General features: G+C 49.6%; 1 protein-coding gene across 1 annotated transcript in view; it reads right to left on the bottom strand.

The window, feature by feature from the left end:
* The window catches only part of LOC133347615 (CAD protein-like), a 42335-nt gene extending 26486 nt beyond the window's left edge, over nt 1–15849 (bottom strand). Inside the window, 16 exon segments of the mRNA XM_061560039.1 lie at nt 571–759; nt 1107–1187; nt 1625–1765; nt 2911–3051; nt 3053–3145; nt 3572–3703; nt 4159–4307; nt 4681–4796; nt 5277–5462; nt 5806–5980; nt 6388–6529; nt 6660–6802; nt 7196–7325; nt 8584–8723; nt 14249–14356; nt 15488–15849. Of these exon segments, the coding sequence (XP_061416023.1) occupies nt 571–759; nt 1107–1187; nt 1625–1765; nt 2911–3051; nt 3053–3145; nt 3572–3703; nt 4159–4307; nt 4681–4796; nt 5277–5462; nt 5806–5980; nt 6388–6529; nt 6660–6802; nt 7196–7325; nt 8584–8723; nt 14249–14330 (2040 nt within the window). The 5' untranslated portion in view covers nt 14331–14356; nt 15488–15849.
* Nucleotides 15850–17887: the final 2038 nt, after the last annotated feature.

The following is a 17887-nucleotide window of genomic DNA, read 5'->3' as shown; positions in this document are numbered from 1 at the left end:
GCTTCTATCGGAGGGTTGACTCTGCACCATCATCAAAAAGGGGGGGGGGGGGGGGGGAGGGAGAAATCTACATTGTAGGAAGGCGACAGCAATTGTGCTATGGATATGAAGAGAATGGCCTTCGCAATTGGAATGTGGATTATCCATTGCTGGCTTCGGCTGTCAACAGGAATGAGCGTCACACCATTGATCGGTCGAGCAGGAAGTTTGCGATAAATGGTGGGAAGGAAGTTGTAGTTATTAAGCAGTAGGTTTCAGCACTTACACCAACACAAGTACTTGCTCACATACTCTCAATAATTAATTCAATCACTCAGCCATCCATCCACACACTCGGATACCTACTACTCGCTGTCTCACCCATCCACTCACTCTTATCAACCTATTCACAGATTACTCACCCAATCTCCCACTCATTCACTCACACATACATAAATACACCTCACTGACTATCACCCAACCACTCCCACACTCACACAACCACCCATCCACACGCGGACCTGCCCACCCACCCGCTCAATTACCCAGCTACCCACTCATACACTCACCCACCCATCCGCCCACACCCACCTGCTCGGACTCAGGGTTGAGCGCGTACTGAATGTTGCACTCCCCCACGACGCCCAGGTGGCGGATGACCTTGATGGCGGTGGTGCGCAGCATGTTGTACTCGCGGTTGTTGAGCGTCTGGCTTGGGGCGACGACGATGGACTCGCCCGTGTGGATGCCCAGGGGGTCCACGTTCTCCATGTTGCACACCTTCATGGGTAATGCACGCGTTCACGCAAAATGTCAAAGGTGGCGTTAGGGTCGGGTAATCGAAAGTGTGGCCCTATTTGGCCCTCGGTACGGAACAGGTTTTCCCTGCCTCTGGGTCAAAAGAAGGAATAATAATAATAAGGAAGAGGAGCCGGGGGGATGTGTGGGAAGCAAAGATCAGGGGATGATGGGAGAGGTGGTCCGAAATAGAGCGATCGACAATCAAACAAACGGTGCAGGAGAGACAACTCCGTGTGAGGAGTCCGGATGTGAAATTTAGCGGTGGGTGGGATGTGAGAGGGGAGCGCTGGGACCAAGTGACGCAAGGAGGAGGAAGGTGGACACACCGTGATGCAGTTGTTGTAGGCGTCGCGAACGACCTCATACTCCACCTCCTTCCAGCCCTTGAGAGACTTGTCCACCAGCACCTAAGGACGACGACCGACAGCCACAGCCACGTTTACCAAGTCGAGTGAGGGGGGAAAACTTTTCAAACGTGTTCTTGTTTTAAAAGCAAGATTTAACCCTTAATGACACAATACACAAGAGCCTAGGTGTGTAGCATGTTGGTGGCGTGTTAGTGGAATTTTGGTAGCATGTTGATGGTGAGTTGGTGGCGAGTTGGTGGCACACTGGTATCATGTTTGTGTGTGTTCGCGACATTCTAATGGCAGGTCTGCGACACATTCGTAGCATGTTGTTGGTAAGTGACATGTTGGTGGGCTATGGGTGGCATGTTCATGGCGTGTTGGTGACAAATCAGTGGCACGTTGGCATGCGATAAGTCCGCCGGGTCACGTTGGACGATGTACCCCACGCCCCCTAGCCCCCCCAACACCCCACAGTCCCCCGCAACCCTCCGCACCTGCGTGGTGTGCGCGAACGCCTGCGTCACCAGCGCCGACAGCTCCTCGGGCCCGTCGGCGAATCCCGAGCCCAGGCCGCCAAGCGCGAAGGCGGCGCGCACGAGCACCGGGTAGCCCAGCTTGTTGGCCGCCGCAAGCGCCTGCCGGGGGAGACACGCGCCCAGCGTCAGCAAGAGGGGTCTTGGGCATACGGCCGTGCTTTAAAAAAATATATCATTTTTATTCAACTGAACGTGAGCCTGCTACACAAAGCACCGATCACAGAACAAAGAAGAGGGGGGGGGGCATAAATCCCACAAGCAAAACCGAGAACGATGCAGCAGGGCTTGTGATGAAGAGAGGTGGATTGGGCTCACTGCTCCACCCAGGTGAGGAGCCTCTAGCAGAAAAGCTAAAGTTTATATGGGTGGGGGGGGTGAGGGGGAAGGTAAGGGAGAAGATAACGAACATTAAAACGAAGGATGTGAAAGGGCAGAGCGGGGAGGGAAAGGGAAGGGAGAAAATGGGAAAGCATTCTGCCGCGCTTTAAATATACAAGACGTGCTGTCGTGGTGGATTGTGGGTAATAAACAATAACTAATAAGCATATAATATGATTAAATCGCCTGCAACATGCCCAGCAGAGCCTGCATAGTGCTTGGATGGGCGACCACTGTCCGTAGCAGGTGTTATAGGCAACAGGGCTACGTGGTGGGCAGTGCCGTAAAAATCCGCCGTTGTACTGTAGTTCTACGTGCCCATGTCCATGCTTCTGGCCTTCGCAAACTTGCACTGACCAGCGTGAAGTATTATCTAATTACTCACAACAATGGTGTGGGGAGGTTTCCATCCAGCAATGAATCGAATAAAGGTCTGTACATGTGCTACTGATATCATGTCATGAGTGGAATGTTCTATCCCAGCAGTGGCCAACTGGCATCTCCCAAACTGCATGCGTCTCTTTAATCCACCACGTGGCTCTATGGAAGGGGCATCACGTAGACCATACTATCAAGCAAAGCATAATGTGTCCCATGCTGCCAATATATATATATATACACACTTGCCTCTTGGCAGAACAAGGGTGCTTTTTGGCTCTTGGTCTGTTCCAGGTTGGCCCACCCCCCTGCTCGATTCGGACCTCCCACTGTCAGTGGTGCACTTTCTCGCTGAAAGCACTTTCCCCAACAGTCCATACACGGCTACACGGTGGGGGATCCTTGTCTTCGCGAGTGCGCAAGTGTGCCGACGGGTGTGTGCGTGTGTGCGTGTGCGTGTGTGCGTGCATGTGTGCCCACTCCCCCACCTGCTCAATCGAGCAGGCGGCCACGCTGGGCGCCACGTGCTCTCCGATCTCCTCCATCTTCTCGACGAAGCCCTTGCGGTCCTCGGTCATCTCGATGGAGGCGACAGGCGTGCCGAGGACGCGCACGCCATAGCGCTCCAGCTACGCCCAGCTTTGACAGCTCCATGCCGCAGTTGAGCGCCGTCTGACCCCCGAAGCTCAGCAGGATGCCGTCCGGTCGCTCGTTCTGGATCACCTGGAGGGGTGAGGCAGGGAGACACACACGTGGGAAAGGTGGTTGCGGAACGAACGCAGCAACGAGCAGTGGTGAAAGAAGGCTGGGGAGTGAAAGTTGGAGGGGAGGTTGGGGTAGATGTCATGGAGGTGGTTGAGGAGAGGTCATGGAGAGAAGGCCGGGGAGAGAAGATCTGGAGAAGTTGGAGATACATCTCATCAATGGGAACTAAAATTGGGCTGATGGCAATCATACCACTATTTATTTAATCACAAGTTGCTTGTTTTCGTAATCATCATGCGTCAGAATAATTCTAACTTGAGAACCAAAAGTTTTCGTTGCAAGTCATTTGTCAATGTCCATGCCGCAGGTCACATCAAGTAGTAAACGTCAATTAAAAGCTTCACTGCAAAAAGGATTCCACGTGCGGCGGCGGGCGCCACTAACCTGCGTGACGTACTCGGGCGTGATGGGCAGGAAGTAAACCTTGTCGGCGAGACCCATCGACGTCTGCACGGTGGCGATGTTGGGGTTGATGAGAACTGTTTGAATGTTCTCCTCCTTCAGGGCCTTGATGGCCTGCACGGGCACAGACACAACCAGGGGGGGGCGAGCGACAAAAGAGGGGGCAGTGGTGGTGTCACCGGGATGGCAGCCACAAATATGGCCACAAGCACAGCTAAGACCGCATCCCCAACGGCGACCATATCCGGGATCACAACCACAACTATGACCACAACCATAACTAGGACCACAAACACAACTATGACGGCAAACGCAACTACGATCACCAAAGCTGCAATCACAACCGCAATTGTGACCATACTGGTTGAGCGACTAATACGACGTGCTCACCCTGTCTGTGTCGGCGCTCGCCCACATATAGCCTTTGCTCACCGTAATTCCTCATCCTCAAGGCTCTAATAGATCTGTAGTCAAGTTCTAAAATCGTGTGGAGTCCTCTACCATGGAAGAGACTGTAAACGAAAGGGTGCGCTCACCAGTGTAGATTCCTCACCACAGGGAGTTCTCACCTGTGAGCCGGAGTAGTCGAACTCCCCGGCCTGGCCGATGGAGAGGCCTCCCGACCCAAGCACCAGCACCTTGACCGGGCGGCCACCCTGAACCCCGCACCCCGTGGGGGTCCCACTCCACGTCAGGTGCTTCGTTAGCCGCTGCTTGACTGTGAATGGGGAAATTAAACACGATTAGACACCGGTTTAAAAAATGAGCCTCATTAAACCCAAGTACGGTGGATTGGGCCCTGCAGTGGTTAACTAGCTGCGCTGTGAAGCTAGCCACCCGAGTTTCAATGCTGGCCATGGCGGACTGTCAGTGGCGAGTGATATCCGAATCGGTTCTGGCCCCCCCCTCCCCAAGAATCAAACTCAGGTTAGCTGCACGTGAACCCATTATATACAACGTATACAAATCAAAAACGTAATAAAACTGTGATTGATGAACACCGATTTGACGCACGCATCGCGAGTATCGTCAATACCTCTGTTACGCTGTGAACAATGACAGCTGTTTTGTTTTTTAAAAGCAGAACTCACTGGGCGTGACCTGCAGGTCCATGCCAGCCTTGTGGTCACGTGCAGCCTGCAGAAAGACGTCAAAGAGGTCTTCGAGGTCTTGAGGCCCTGCCATGTGCTCCGGGTGGAACTGCACGCTGGGGACGTGTACATGGGGGGGGGGGGGGGACACGACGACACATCGTGAAGCACCAAGACCGCCTTTGCTACCGCCACGGCCAAAGCAGCCATTACCATTGCTTACCGTGTTGCCACCACTACCCCCCAAGCACCGCTAGCACCTCCACGACAATAGCTGGCACCGCAAATCACTACTGCCAGCACCACTAATACTTCTACGAACAGCAGTGACATCACAATCACTACTACAGCAACACCAACATTGGAACCTCCAGCAGCACCACTGACATCTTAACCAGCAAGTGACAAATGCATTTTTTACAGCCTAACTTTTTGTTTTATAAAAAAATAATTGTTAACTTTATCTGCGTTTTTTATTTAAATCCAGGCCAACCCTCCCCCTCCCACCGTATCAGCCCCCTGGCCTTCCCGCTCGCTCTGCTCACAGACACGGTACACGTCGCAGGTCACGAACAGGCACCGGGTCGCGGTGGCACCTGAAAAATGGCAGCGAGTCGTGCACGATGCCTTCGTTGGAGGCGTCGTTGGCGTTGGTAAATAAAGGCGTCCACCCGGGCGGCAGCGACGCGACGTCCACCGCGAAGCCGTGATTCTGCGACGTGATGAAGCAGCGGCCCGAAGCCTCATGCAGGCACGGCTGGTTGTGGCCGCGGTTGCCGTACCTGGCGTTGGTGGAAGGGCGCGGGGATGAACGCAACAACAACTGCCATTCACCAGGATGAACGCAAGCACACTGATACACCAGATACGTGTACACATACAAAGACCTCCCTTATAGCCTTTAAGAGACGGTTCGGGTAAGTGCAGTTAGCGAGCACCTATGAAGGCTGGCACGGCACATGATGGACACACACACAAAGACAAATGCACACACATATAACATACACAGGTACAAACAACACACACCACACAGACAGACGCTCAAGACACCCACACACCTCTCAAAGAATTCAGCACCAATGGCAGCGGCGGTGGCAGCAATTACGTGCTCGAACCGGCACTCACTTCATCTTGTGAGTGGTCGCTCCAGCCGCCAGCGCCAGCAGCTGGTGGCCCAGGCAGATGCCGAAGATAGGCGGTGCGCCAGTTTTGCGCGCCAGCACGCCCTTGAGCGCCTCCACCGTGGCGGTGCATTGCGTCGGGTCGCCAGGGCCGTTGCTGACAAACAGCCCATCGAACTCTACGGGGGCAGCAGAGTCGGCGTTAGAGGCATCGGCAACAGTGGCATCAGCAGTTTTGTCAGTAAGAGCATGAGTAGCAACTGTAGCAGCATCAACAGCAGCAGCACCAACAACATTATTATCAGCATCAGCATATTGGCAGCAGCGAGAGCACCAGCAGCATCAGAAACATCATTAACAGCAGCAACAGCTAAAGCACCAGCAGAGAAGCACCAGCAGCAGCAGAATCAGCATGGACATCAGCGACAGTATAAGCAGCAGCAGCAGCAGCAGAAATGTAATTACAGTACAAGCAGCAACAAAAAGAAAGGGGTAACGTTTCTGGCATGGGTTTTGCTCCAAGACAAAACAACGGTGGCGGCGTCATCCCCGCGGTGGTGCGCACCCTCCCTCGCGGCCCTCTCACCGGCCGAGGAAAGCGACGAGTCCCATGGCACAAGCTGCACGCTGGCACCGCGATCACACAGGCACCGCAGCTGGTTGTACTTGAGGCCGCAGTCGATGACCAGGATGCGAATGTCCCCACCGGGGTTCAGCAGTCGCGGCTCCTGCGGTGAGCAAGTGATTGAACGATTGACTAAGGGTGCAGGTGAGCGGACAATTGAGCAAGATAAGTGGGCGATTGTGTGAGCAAGTGGACAAGCGAGCAGGTGCAGAATTGATTTGCAAGTCGGGCACCTTTATGGACACCTCGGCAACCAGGTTGCGCAGATTGGGGTCCTGCAGCGGCACTGACGTTTCGTCGTCTCCGTCCAGCACGATGCGCCCCAGCAGCGACCCCTTCTCACGGATCAGCTTGGTCAGCGCCCGCGTGTCGATGCCTGCTTCGCAGGCAAGGCGAGAGGGGGTCAAAGGCAAGAGGTTATTAAGGGGTTAAAACATCGCCGACTCCAATGTCACGGTCTGGCACTCCCGTCGTGATATTACTGTGAAATCACTCCCATACGTTTACACGCAGCTTCATCACCGTGCCAAAAATAGCATCGAACTAACATTGCATTTCAAGAACTATTTACAAATAGGGGGGCGGGGGGGGAAACTAAGAAGAACAACATTGCAGCACATTCCCCCCCAGGATGAAGCAACTGGCGCACAGCACCAACAATGAGCCCCAGGGCATCCACAGGGGGGCTGTGGCGTGGGGAGCCCCTTAACCTGCACCACAGCTACAAAATAAGAGCTTTGCAATGTGTCTTGGTTCTTATCTCATTTACCTTCGAGTGCGGGGACGTTGTGCTCGCAGAGCCAGTCGTGGAGCGACCGCGTGGAGCTCCAATGGCTGTGCTCGCGCGAATACTCGCCGACAACGAGGGCCGCCGCGTGAATACGCGACGACTCGAACCACTGCGACGAGTGGACATGGGGGTGGGGGGGGGGGGGGCGTCGGGGGGGACATTTCAGAGAGGGGAGGGAGCATTTATCGTTACGCAACGTGCATTCGGTGGCCTTTAGTCGCCAGAAAAAGCCTCACCGAGATTCAACTCTTTTTCAGGAGGGTGTTGCTACACTGGGATGTTTGTTACAGAGTGCATGGTTTCATGTGGGAGGAAACCCAAGGACCTGGTGACAACCCATCGCAAATACGAGGAGGGTAACACTAAAAACTCCACACAAATGGATTAAATCCTGGCAACCGAATTGGCCAAGCCTACAACATCTGGTACAGGCAGTCCCCACTTTTATGACACAATGCATTCATGGAAACCTCATCATAAATCAGATCCTATTTTGCAATAGACAGTATAAACAGGAGAAACATCACTTGCCGATGTGTTTTTCCTTTCATCAGCCATATTTAACAAGGTTTATTATTTTAAAAGGTAAAAATCCACATAAACACTTTAGAATAACAAAAGCTCCACGCCAAGTCACACCGGAAACCAGACTGACTCTTTTAAAATGTGTTTGGAGTCATGTAAAATCAAGTTTCTGCATCGTAAATCGATTCATGGTGGCATTATATAAATGTCGTAAATGTGGATCGTTGCAAATCGGACTGTCGTAAGCCAGAGACTGCCAGGTATTCTCAAGACAGACAGAACAAATTATACAAACAAAAGTCAATCCTGAAAACTGTATTGTTTTCAAATCACGACATTTCACTGAACTACGGGTGGTGGGGTGGGTAAGTCGATACACTTCCAATGCTCTGGCTGTTTGTGAAAAAAATAACAACGTAATGGGATGGATAACACTGTAGTTGGTTAATGTACTAAAGAAAAAAAACCACACCAAACTTTACAATGTACATGAGGTACAGAGCTCACATCTCTTAACATTGGCTTCTCTCCAGGGCTTCAGCCAATGAGAATTTTGCCTGGGACATGAACTGTGAAGGAATCTGGCCAACAGCGGCAGACAGATAAGGCTCACCGAGGCATGTCTAACAACAGGCTCCCACAAAGCCAAGTGTTATGTAGGAGCTTAAACATTCGTGCTCAGTTAGCCGTGGCCCATCTACATACTGACAAGGGGAGACCAGTGTTATTTGGGTCTTAAATGTTTTCAAGGGCTCATCAGTCAGCTGTGCTCAAATACAGTGTTTTACGGGACTTCACAATCATTGGGACTCATCAGTGAGGCAGCAGCCCACAAGCGTCACCTTGCTCAGGCCGAAGTTGCTGTCGCTATCGGCAGGCACGCCGTAGTTGCCGATGTGCGGATAGGTGAGCACTAGGATCTGGGAGCAGTAGGAGGGGTCTGTGAGTGCCTCCGGGTAGCCCACCATGCCCGTCTGGAACACTTGGGTATACACAGACACACACGCACAAAGACAATGATTATCCGTGTAGCCTTTAACTACGCACACGCATGAATACTCTCTCACACGCACATGCATGAATGCACAATTGTATGCACAAAGATTAAAGATACCCCAGTATAGCCTTTAACAGACTGTTGAGGCCAGGGCTGTTAGCGAGGACCTGTTAAAGACGGTTCAACCCTTTAGCAGGGGTGGTGTGGCTATGCCCGGCTATTTGTCTACCTAGTGTTGATGTGCATCACACACAATGCCAGGTAAGGCTGAGTTGACTTAGGCGACCCACAAAACCAGTTAATATATGGATTGGCACATATGCAGTTGTGGCCAAAAATCTAACTCGGGTCACCAGGTTCGTAGTGTGATGCTGTAACCACTGCATCAATTTCCCCAACACACACACACAGACTCGGGGTTCTCAAGTTGTAACGAGTTTATGGCCTCAACTCATTTACAAAAAATTGCACACAAAAACACATCGTCTTAAATTAGGCTTTTCACTTTATTAAATCGTACAGTGGTAATTACCAATTATATTTCTCAAAGACTGCTTGCTGCAACAGCTCTGAGTGGAATTGTCTTCTTATCAAGACAATAAGCCAATAATTAGAAACAAATTTAAGCTCGATAATTTTTTCAAGGTGTACGAAGTACAGATGTGTGAAAAATGTCAAAATGAAGGTGGCTGAGCACAAGTGGTCATTCATTACAGGTTCAACAAATTACACACTCACAAATTGTACGAAACCGTCACGCATCAGGGCAGTTCCTTCCCTGACGTGACTTCCAGCTCTAACCGTTGAAAGTTCTGCATTGCATTGCTTAACTTGGCGGTCAAGAGCTCATCGCAGCCATTGCCATTGCTTCCTTCTCTTGGAATCCGCAGATGCTGCCAAGTCAACAGTCTCATCAGCACCATCATCATATATCTGCATTTATGTCATGTCCTTGATCGCCGATGTCTCTGGAACCTGCCCTCCCTCCTCCATCCTTGCACACGTGACCAACCCATTGCAACCTTGGAAAAAAGAACTGAACATTTCCTGCCATGAAACTCCCAGGGTCATCCACATGCATCTGTTTTGTTATGCACATTGCCAATTAAACACACAAATTCGTGTACCGCTGCCACATCATCAATTCCCTCGGAGCCATGTGATAAGGGGGCACGGGACCCATCCCTCACCAAGGCCATCAGCTCCGTGGTGAGGGAAGCTCACCTTGAAACCCCAGTGTCCAGCCTCGGTGGCCCAACACTGCCAAGAGATGCAATGCTCCTCCATTGCAAAGGCCTAGTTAGCAGTGTCATTTTAAGTTGCAATCTGCACAGTTAAGGGAACTGGACTCTTTAATAGGCTTCATAATACGTTTTTTTTGGTTAGATCGCGTAAATATAAATGCGTTGTTAAACCCGCCACCACCCGACAACCAATTAGTTAGGTTTGTCACGTAAACAAGACATGTCAATCCGTTACGAGTTCAGCACTTCGGTGTGTTGGGAGAGTAAACCCACAACATTTACAATTCGAATACGACGTTTCTCCGGTAATTACGACCAGCCTCATCAGGCGACAGCTAGAGTTGTGGAGGTATCCTGCTGTTTTGGTCTTAAATAGAGGAAGTTAATGTTGGCTGCTCATAGTTAGTCCCCATCGGTGGCGGGTTCAACACCACATTTATATTTACGCGATCTAACCCAAAAAACCCTCTATTATGGATGTTGGTCTGGAAAGCCGACGTGTTAAACTTTAACATGCTTCTTAAATAATCAACAGACAAGGATCCACTTTGTTGCTGAAACATAACATTTAACAATGTTTTCAGAAGCATTTGTTTAACTAGGAAAACTCCGTGGTTGTATCCATATAATGCGTGCCAGTTTTCTTTGTTCTGCGAAAGTTGCAATTGTCGTACGTCCTCATAATTGACACCACATTGTGGTTACTATTCAGTGATAAGTTTATTTTTGACTCATTGCTATCGTAACTTAAAACGTTTCGAATTATTTATTTGTCTTGAATGATTACCATTGGAATAATTCCACACAATATTAACATAACTTGATGAAGCTGCTTTTGATTAAACTGCCTTTGTTTGTAAAAATTTTAACAATATGACATTGTACGATGTTTTCCTGTTTAATATTTTACCCCAGTCTCTGCCAAAATGGGTCACAAAGTCACCCATTTCCCCCGCTTACCCAACTATCTATCTACCCACAGATTGTGCCTACCTGTCCACCCCACCTACCTACCCACCCATTACTCACCCATTTACATATCTACCCACTCACTCACATATTTTATCCACCTACCTAACTGGACACTACTCACAGTTGGTGGGCAGGTGGTTGTTAAGGTGTCTTATCTACTCAAAACATTACTGGTTGAACTGCAAGTTCGTTTAATCGCTCTGCAACTCCCCTAGAATGCACTGCCGTGAGTCACAGAGTTGCGGTGGTGTCAAACACCTCCATGAAAAGATTTTGAGAACAGGACAGCCAGGCGGGAGGGGCCAGTCCTATGCCTTGGGCAACAAATCTTGCAATGCCTCGCTCTCTCGACTGGCCCATCCCTCTCCATCCTGTTTGCGAACCGGTCAGTTGGCAGGGGCGGAAAGCTGTGCAAGAAAGTGATAGTCTTTTTTTGCCAGTTACTGCCACATTTCAAAACCGTCTATATGTTTGCGATTGTGCAGACATGAATAAGAGCAACATCATCACAGCAGTTGATAGAATATATAGCTGCTGCTGCTGATGGCGTTTAATTGGCTCGCATTCTAGCAGGTATGCAGCATGTGCCACAAAGTATTTTGTCTCCCCTTTTTTAATCAGCTTTACATTGTGCATTTGCAAATAGCTATTCGGTAAAATCTATAGCTCCCAATTTCCACTCGGTCAAATGCCTTTCATAGACTCGGCATAATGGTAATTGACAGCTGGCGATGGCTTGAAGAGGCCTTCATCCAGTGGTGGATAGACAATGGCTGATCGTGATGACAAGCTCAAGCAGATCGATTTTTATGGTGGCACAACCAATTCCTGTCCAGACTACACATTTACAATGACTGGTGTTGTAAAGAGGGTAAACTACTGAAGAGAAAAGTAGAGAAAATTAGTTTTTCACCAATCTCGAACCATTTCTTTATCGTAACCACCATGGCACATGAGGCTTTTCTACAGGGCAGTTTGTTTTTATCTTACAAGCAAACCATACCAAATGGTCCAAAAATGATATCATAGGACCGCCTGAAAAACAAATCTTGTGCCTCATTAAGGCTTTCCTGGGAAAGTTAAATTCAGGAAATTATGATCATAATAATCTCCTAACAGCACTCCTACCGCTAGCAAACCAATCCTATCCACCTGCAGATCTGTACCATCCTACCACATTTACTTGTTCGGGCTCTATGTACCGACTAACACAATTTAATCTTTCCAAAACACTCATAATAATGAGCTTTATCCAAAAGAGTCACGAGCACTCTTTGTCATGAGTTTCTACTACAAATCCTCAACCCATCACTTCCCGTTCATGAAGACCCAAACCCCGTAAGCCATAATCTTGCGAAAGGTCAATTGTCCAAAAATCAATATTCACTATTCTTCTTATCAAGTCAAAAGCAAAATTGTCCCGCAGCTCGGATGAACATTTGGGTAGCACTAATCTCCATCGAGCGGAAATTCCACATTCCAATGTCAGAGGCCAGTAGGTATAGGACTTTATTTAACAATTCATGAGAAATGATGAGTTGTGTTGATCCCCCCCCCCTCCCCATCGAGATTTGGAGTTAAAGCAGGCTAACTGTAATTCTCTTGAGTGACAAAGAAGCGTGCCATTTCTTTGTCTTGGTGTTCTTCATCTACATATGTAGGGAACATTGTATTTAATCGACTACGACTTCCTTTCGGAGCCATTGTCTTGTTAATATCTCAAAATTCCTTTGTTGTGGCGTGTCGAGTTGTAGCACGTGCTGGGTAGATGTTTTCAGAACGCGAGATTTACGTGCAGCGAAATCGTAAGGACCTCATTGGGAGGCTACACTGCAGCGCAACAGCAAAAACCTACCAACTTACACTTGCAGTAAGTAACAAAGCCATTCTGTGCAAAAAGTTGCAGGCAGGCTGTCCAAACTTCGTCTCGACGTTGTGCGTGCAAAAAGCACGAACCTTAAATAATCTCGAAAAACAGTTAAATAATATGCAAGTAACACCTATTACAGAATTGTGTAAAATTGTGAAAGGCCAAACAAGCCCTCGGGATTTGCAAATTATTCCCAGTTCAATTCCTGGCCACGGTCAATTCGCAACTGATGACAGTATGTACGGTCAAACAATCCCCAAAGGGGTCTGTGTGGCAATTACCGTGCGAGGAATCTGGGCAAAGTAAAGTTCGCAATCTGTGGCGATCAGAGAAGTACTGGCATGCAGACAACTGCACGAGATAATTCACGGTAAAGTATTACACTTTGAACCAATGTTGTCCATTTGTTGTTCCATGAATGTCATCAGAACATCAAAAATGTTCCAACAACGGAACCGGAGACAATTATTAACGAGGAAATGGAATTAAAGAATTAATGTAAAATGAGCCAGGGTGCACACAAATATTTAAAGTAAATAGTAAAACAGAATCCTTTGTTGTTCCGACTCAAAACACTCCCGCACAAGGTCCCAGACGAGAACACGTGGGTACTCTCATGCATTTGAAACATCATCAAAATCGCACAAACAACATTTCAGTGTTACCGCATGTGCACACACAACAAAAGACCCCCTCCCCGTATAGAATGACCAGCCGGTTAGTGCAAGTGCTGTTTGCGAGCACCTATTAAGGGCCGGCACAGCGCACGAGGGGGTGGGTGGCCAGCACCACGGCCGGCAGCCTATGACTCCCCAGCGGCGATCTTTACGACACACCGCACCAGCAGGCACTCGTTTGAGGCCGAGTCGACCCAGGGGTGGCCCAGAACCGGTTCAGATAATCGTCACTGGTGGGACTCGAACTCGGGCCGCCGGGTTCGTAGCGCAGCGCGCTTAACCCGGACACGACGAGGGGGCAGTGGTGGTGGCAGTGGTGGTGGTGGCAATGGTGGTGGTGGTGGTGGCAATGGTGGTGGCGGTGGAGTCGGTGTGGTCGAAACCACCACGCGCCCGGCCGCCTTTGTCTCCCAATGCTAATTAATTCAGAAGGCGCTCAGTGCAGAGACCCAACACAGGTTCGGATGCCACGCGTGCCACGGCCACCCGCGGCAAGCTATCGGACCGTCGTCAGTGGAACTTACGTTAAAAACCCCATTGTATCAATCCACTGCTGGATGAAAATTAACTCATGGTTGCGTCGCTGAGGGTTGCCATAATTCACCACGCTCGCCAATGCGGGCGGGTGATGCCACCCCTCGTATGGCACTTCACGCAAGTAACACACAATAGCTAACGTTAACTTGTGTACAATTCAATTGGTGTGGTATGTGTGTGTGAGGAAACACAAAAACAGCATTCACCCACCGACTTCTCCCGCCACACTCCTGGAGGCCCCGAATAGCTTCCCCGGCAGGGCAGTGCCATCCTCCAGGTACAGCGTGGCCATGGCTCCCACTCCTCCTCCTGATCACTCTCGCGACAGACCACCGCCTTTTGCCTGCGCCTCGTTGCCCCTTCTTCCCCTCTCTCTCCCTCTCTCCTCTCTCGAGTCCCACACCAATGCCGCCCTCCCCCTGCTTCCTCTGCTTTTCCACCTCCTTGCTAACGGATGCGGGATAAAGCCCCTCACCTATCGATGCCTTGACCAGCTACGATCTTCCACCACCAGCCCCCTCCCTGGGATTTGCAATGCTGCCCACACACACTGCTGCCCACCAGCTCCCACACACAATGCTGCTCACACACACACACTGCTGCCCACCAGCTCCCACACACAATGCTGCTCACACACACACACTGCTGCCCACCAGCTCCCACACACAATGCTGCTCACACACACAATGCTGCCCACACACACAATGCTGCTCACACACACACACTGCTGCCCACCAGCTCCCACACACACTGCTGCCCACACACACAATGCTGCCCACACACACAATGCTGCCCACCCGCTCTCCCACACACACACACACAATGCTGCCCACCCGCTCTCCCACACACACACACACACAATGCTGCCCACCCGCTCTCCCACACACACACACACACAATGCTGCCCACCCGCTCTCCCACACACACACACACAATGCTGCCCACCCGCTCTCTCACACACACACAATGCTGCTCACACACACACAATGCTGCCCACTCACACAATGCTGCCCACCCGCTCTCCCACACACACACAATGCTGCTCACACACACACAATGCTGCCCACTCACACACACAATGCTGCCCACCCGCTCTCCCACACACACAATGCTGCCCACCCGCTCTCCCACACACACACAATGCTGCTCACACACACACAATGCTGCCCACTCACACAATGCTGCCCACCCGCTCTCCCACACACACACAATGCTGCTCACACACACACAATGCTGCCCACTCACACACACAATGCTGCCCACCCGCTCTCCCACACACACAATGCTGCCCACCCGCTCTCCCACACACACACAATGCTGCCCACCCGCTCTCCCACACACACACAATGCTGCCCACCCGCTCTCCCACACACACACAATGCTGCCCACACGCACACTATAACACCTCTCTCTAGCCCCAACCTGCCCCTTGCTTCGCTTTGCTCTCACCGGCCTTGCCCCCTCTATCTCTCTCTCTGTGCCCCTGCAAGTCGAATCTGGCAGCAGCGGTGGTAGTTGTTGTTGCCTCTCGCCGTCTCCCTCCACGTGGGTCGTCGTCCTCCGCCTCCTCCTCGATTATCGGCGACGAAACTCGCGCCTCTCAAATTTATCTCCTTTTTAAACTATTACAAAATACTCCCTGGGGGGGTTTTCTTCTCTCTCTTTGAGAACGAATGTTACCAGACGCAATACGGCGCCCTGAGATTTTTTTTTAAAGCCTCGCATAAAGTAGGAAAATAAAAGTTTGTGGTATTTCGTGTCGAATATTAAAAACGGAGCAAAGCGCGTCGGTCGGGCAGCAGCACCGGCTCGGCCGTTGCACACGAATGAATCGCTGTTTGTAAAGCGCAGTGCAGATAAGCGCGGCGTGACGTAACCGCGATGATGGGCGTTTATAATCCGTAGGGCGGATAAGGCGGCGTGACGTCACGCTTCGCGAAGGCCCCGCCCCCCTAAGCCCCGCCCACCCAAGATGTTTAAGAATTCGCAGTGCGGATAAGAGCGCGGTGCCACCGCCGCCTTTGGAAGCCGGCGGCCCCACGTGTTTTTGGGTACGTGTACAATTCATAGTGTTGATAAGCGCCTTGCGCTATAACTTTTCTCTGGATAAAAAAAAGACGCTCGAAGATAATAACAAAAAAATCCTGCATGATATCGCTTACTAGCGGGAAGTGCCCGACGTTGGGCGAGGGAAAAATATATTTCAAAACTTGTCTTAGAAACAACATACACACATATACAAGTACTAAGCTATTGTGAGAGCCCGGCGTTCCGTTTTGTCTGTCCAACAACACAATTACAAGAGGCTGGAAGAAGTCCTGAATCAAAAAGTTATAGAAAGTGGCGGGCAAATAGTTGATATAAAAGATTTCCGAAAATTGTCGACCCCCCCTCAAACAATATTTTTAACCCCCCCCCACCCCCATAGGCATATATTCCTACACATCCTACATATTCTTAGGTTTTTTCGGTAAAGTCACGTAGGTCATCTCTTGAGGAAGGCCAGCGTCTCGAGAAGCTGTGACTTCTTGTCTCGTCTGTTAAAAACTCTAACAGATAGGTGAAATTCCTCCCCGTAGAGGGTATTAATTCTAGATTTGAAGCTTTCGTGACTGCAAGGACACGATCAGAGATTAGACGTCATATTCTTATGTTTTTGACTTTACCGAAAAAACCTAAGAATATGACGTCATATCTCTGATCGTGTCCTTGCAGTCACGAAAGCTTCAAATCTAGAAAGAAATGCATCCTACATACTATAGAGTCAGTAGTGTCTAGTGACTCTATAGTAGTATCTGGCTCTACAGTAGTATCTACTGACTGCATAGTAATAGCTATTGACCCTACAGTAGTAACTACTGACTTTACAGGAATATCTACTGACTCTGCTGACTCTATAGTAGTATCTGCTGACTCTATAGTAGTAACTACCGACTCTACAGTATAGTAGTAACTACTAACTCTATAGTAGTATCTGCTGACTCTACAGTAGTATCTACCGACTCTATAGTAGTAACTACCGACTAAAGTAGTATACACTGACTATACTAGTATCTACTGACTCTACAGTAGTATCTACTGACTGGAGTAGTATTTACTGACCATAGTAGTATCTACTGACAGGAGTAATATCTACAGACTCGATAATAATATCGATTCTATAGCAGTAACTACAGTAGTATGCAGAGGTGTGGACTCGAGTCATGTGACTTGGACTCGAGTCAGACTCGAGTCATGAATTTGATGACTTCAGACTCGACTCGGCAAAATGTACAAAGACTTGCAACTCGACTTGGACTTGCATAACAATGACTTTGTCCCACCTCTGGTAGTATGTACTGGCTGTAGTAGTAATAGAGTGTTATGTTTAGCCAATGAAAATTATTTACGTTGTGAATGGAATACAAAGTCACCGGTGTCGTCGTATAGCTAAACAAACCACTATATTATATACAAGGCTGTGGGTTACGTGTAAATATAGATACTATATAACCTCCCTCCCCAAAAATAGACAAAACTACAGTTACTGTACCACGCACGTGTGTGCAGTCACACCAATGGTAAGTTAATCGGCTTCGTCCACGTGGTGACGCTGTTTGAATGAATGCGTAGTGTCTATAAGCGCGCGTGTCATGCCAATAGTTGTGATGTAATTGCATTGCACTATTCTGGTGGATTTAAAAAGAAAGTGTTAATCACAGCCGTGAACCCATGCGCTTCATCCGTGTTCCTGTACAGGGAAATTGAGTTTTTAGGTCCATACGGCGAACAGCCGTTTCAATACGGGCAACATTTTAATTGTCTCTTCTAGATTTGAAGCTTTCGTGACTGCAAGGATTTATACTCTTA

This window comes from Lethenteron reissneri, chromosome 26, assembly GCF_015708825.2.
Source record: "Lethenteron reissneri isolate LAM-NWPU_2019-01 chromosome 26, ASM1570882v1, whole genome shotgun sequence".
NCBI classification, from domain to species: domain Eukaryota; kingdom Metazoa; phylum Chordata; class Hyperoartia; order Petromyzontiformes; family Petromyzontidae; genus Lethenteron; species Lethenteron reissneri.
This window is presented reverse-complemented; position numbering and strand designations above follow the sequence as displayed.